Below are 1,934 nucleotides of genomic sequence, written 5' to 3'. Positions count from 1 at the left end.
CCGCACCCACCAAATAGGCGAGACTTGAGTGTTTCTAAGCAAGAGAAAAGGCATTGCTAAGAGGAAGAGCAGAACTTGTTGGGGGAGGTGGAATTATTATGGAAGTAAATAGAAGATTTAGCCCCCGTCCCCAAATAACCAAAACAACTCTGACTAGTTGGGAAACACGGCAAGGCGGTAAAATGCTGGCAAAGCGTCCTGACAGTGTGCGGCTGGAAATGCCATGGGAGTCAGAAAAGGGAACCTCTTGGGAGACGTGGTATCAGCCAAGGCTTCTCGGAGGAGGTTGCTTTAAATCTGAGCCTCGAAAGACGGGCAGAGAGACGTGGAGCACGCTAGGTGCCGCTTTCCTCCGCCCAGAGCCCTCGACCCCGCGAGCCCTAGCTTTCTCCTCCCGCCTCGCTGGGATCCCAAGCCCAGCGCAGGTTCCCAGCACTGACGTCAGAGAGCGATGACCTCAGCGCAGAAGAGGCGGCGGCGGAGCGGGCGCAAGAGCCAGCGCGAGGGGCGGGGCGGCTCCCGGCCACGCCCCCATCCGCTGACAGCAGCCAATGGGTGCCGCCGCCAACTCCCCCACTACTTACCCGAACAGTATGAAAAGCGCCACCGGGGAAAGTCCGGGCAGAGCCCGAGCGGCGGCCAGGCCAGTGGAGGCTTCCGCAGTTGCACATCCTCCTCCCCACCGCTCCTGCTCCCCGAACCGCACGCAGTATGAGCCACGGGAAGGGAACCGACATGCTCCCAGAGATCGCCGCCGCCGTGGGCTTCCTCTCTAGCCTCCTGAGGACCCGGGGCTGCGTGAGCGAGCAGAGGCTTAAGGTGTTCAGCGGGGCGCTCCAGGAGGCACTAACAGGTGAGCGCACACCGAGGGGCTCGCGCCACCAGGATCCGTCCCCTCACTGCCAGGGCCTTTCCTCTGACTCTGGGGGAAGGTCACCCACGCGAGCAGCTCCAGGACTCCGTTGCCATCCTCCAATCCCCAGGACGGCACGCCGTCCCCCATACCCTGGGTCATGGCTTCCCTCGGCAGCCCTGCGCTCGGGTCTCCGTCCGTGGTGGGTATCGTTAGTCGCGCCCTCCACGGTCTCGGGGGCCCAGACCCTTGTCTTGGAGTGCGATCCCGAGTCCCTAGCTTTTGTCCCGGGAGATGGAGTACCTGCTGGTCGGAGTGCGGGCTCCTCTTCCTTGCTGGACCCTCAAGATTTTGAGACCCTCGAAGGATGCCGTTGCGGGTCCCCCGTCTCCTATGGGAGAAAGAGGCGCAGTTGCGCCTCCTCAACAGCTTGGAGTTCCACCAGTGGTTCCTGCCGCTAACTAGGCTCCTCTGTGCCCCGGGCAGTCTGCTGGTGACTCTCTTGAAGTTGGAACCTGGGCCCCCTTTGTGTTCGCTTTGGCCCTTCTTAGCCATCTGCCGCCTATTGTGGTAAAGAAGAGAGCCTGGTAGCTAGTAACGCTCTGCGGGCGTATTTGGGGGATGGGGGCGTGAGATGGGGAGGTTGGCAAGAGATAAGCCGCCTGCTGGCTGGGGAGAGACCTATCTCCCAGCTGTTTCTGGCTGGTTGTTGGCGGTCTTAGAAGGCGATAACCATCTCTGAGCATGCCCACACAGAACCAGCCTTCTGAGGAAAACAGATTTTATTTTTTAATCAAAACAACCCAGGTTTTACTCCCATAGCCACCGCTAAGGATCTGACTCTTCTGAAGGAGACAGAGGGGGCCGCTGGGCACAGGGTGGGAGGCACAGTGACTTGCTGCTGACCCACAATGTTGGCAGCCTTCATGGCCTTGAAACTTCAGCTCACAGATCTTCAGAGCCCTGGTCACACCCTTCCATAAAATTTTCCCTAAGTGGCAGGAGGGCCCTGGAACTCAGGAGACACCACCTCCCTTACTTAGAATCTCTGGGCCCCTTCTTCTCTCCTTTCACCCTCATC

The 1,934-nt window shown here is 59.8% G+C and overlaps 1 protein-coding gene across 2 annotated transcripts in view; it reads left to right on the top strand.

Annotated features, from left to right (window-relative positions):
• Nucleotides 1-600: 600 nt before the first annotated feature.
• BTG2 (BTG anti-proliferation factor 2) overlaps nucleotides 601-1,934 on the top strand; it is a 3,957-nt gene continuing 2,623 nt past the window's right edge. Inside the window, exon 1 of one of the 2 annotated variants that reach the window (XM_008060459.2) lies at nucleotides 601-853. In XM_008060459.2, the coding sequence (XP_008058650.1) occupies nucleotides 712-853 (142 nt within the window). In that variant the 5' untranslated portion in view covers nucleotides 601-711. The remainder of the gene's footprint in view (nucleotides 854-1,934) is intronic. The other variant, XR_002482104.1, reaches the window with a different exon arrangement.

The sequence above is a fragment of the Carlito syrichta genome, unplaced genomic scaffold (assembly GCF_000164805.1).
Source record: "Carlito syrichta isolate Samal-C Ts95f unplaced genomic scaffold, Tarsius_syrichta-2.0.1 Scaffold304629, whole genome shotgun sequence".
Classification (NCBI taxonomy): domain Eukaryota; kingdom Metazoa; phylum Chordata; class Mammalia; order Primates; family Tarsiidae; genus Carlito; species Carlito syrichta.
Note: the sequence above shows the minus strand (reverse complement) of the source record. Positions and strands in the feature narration are given on the sequence as shown.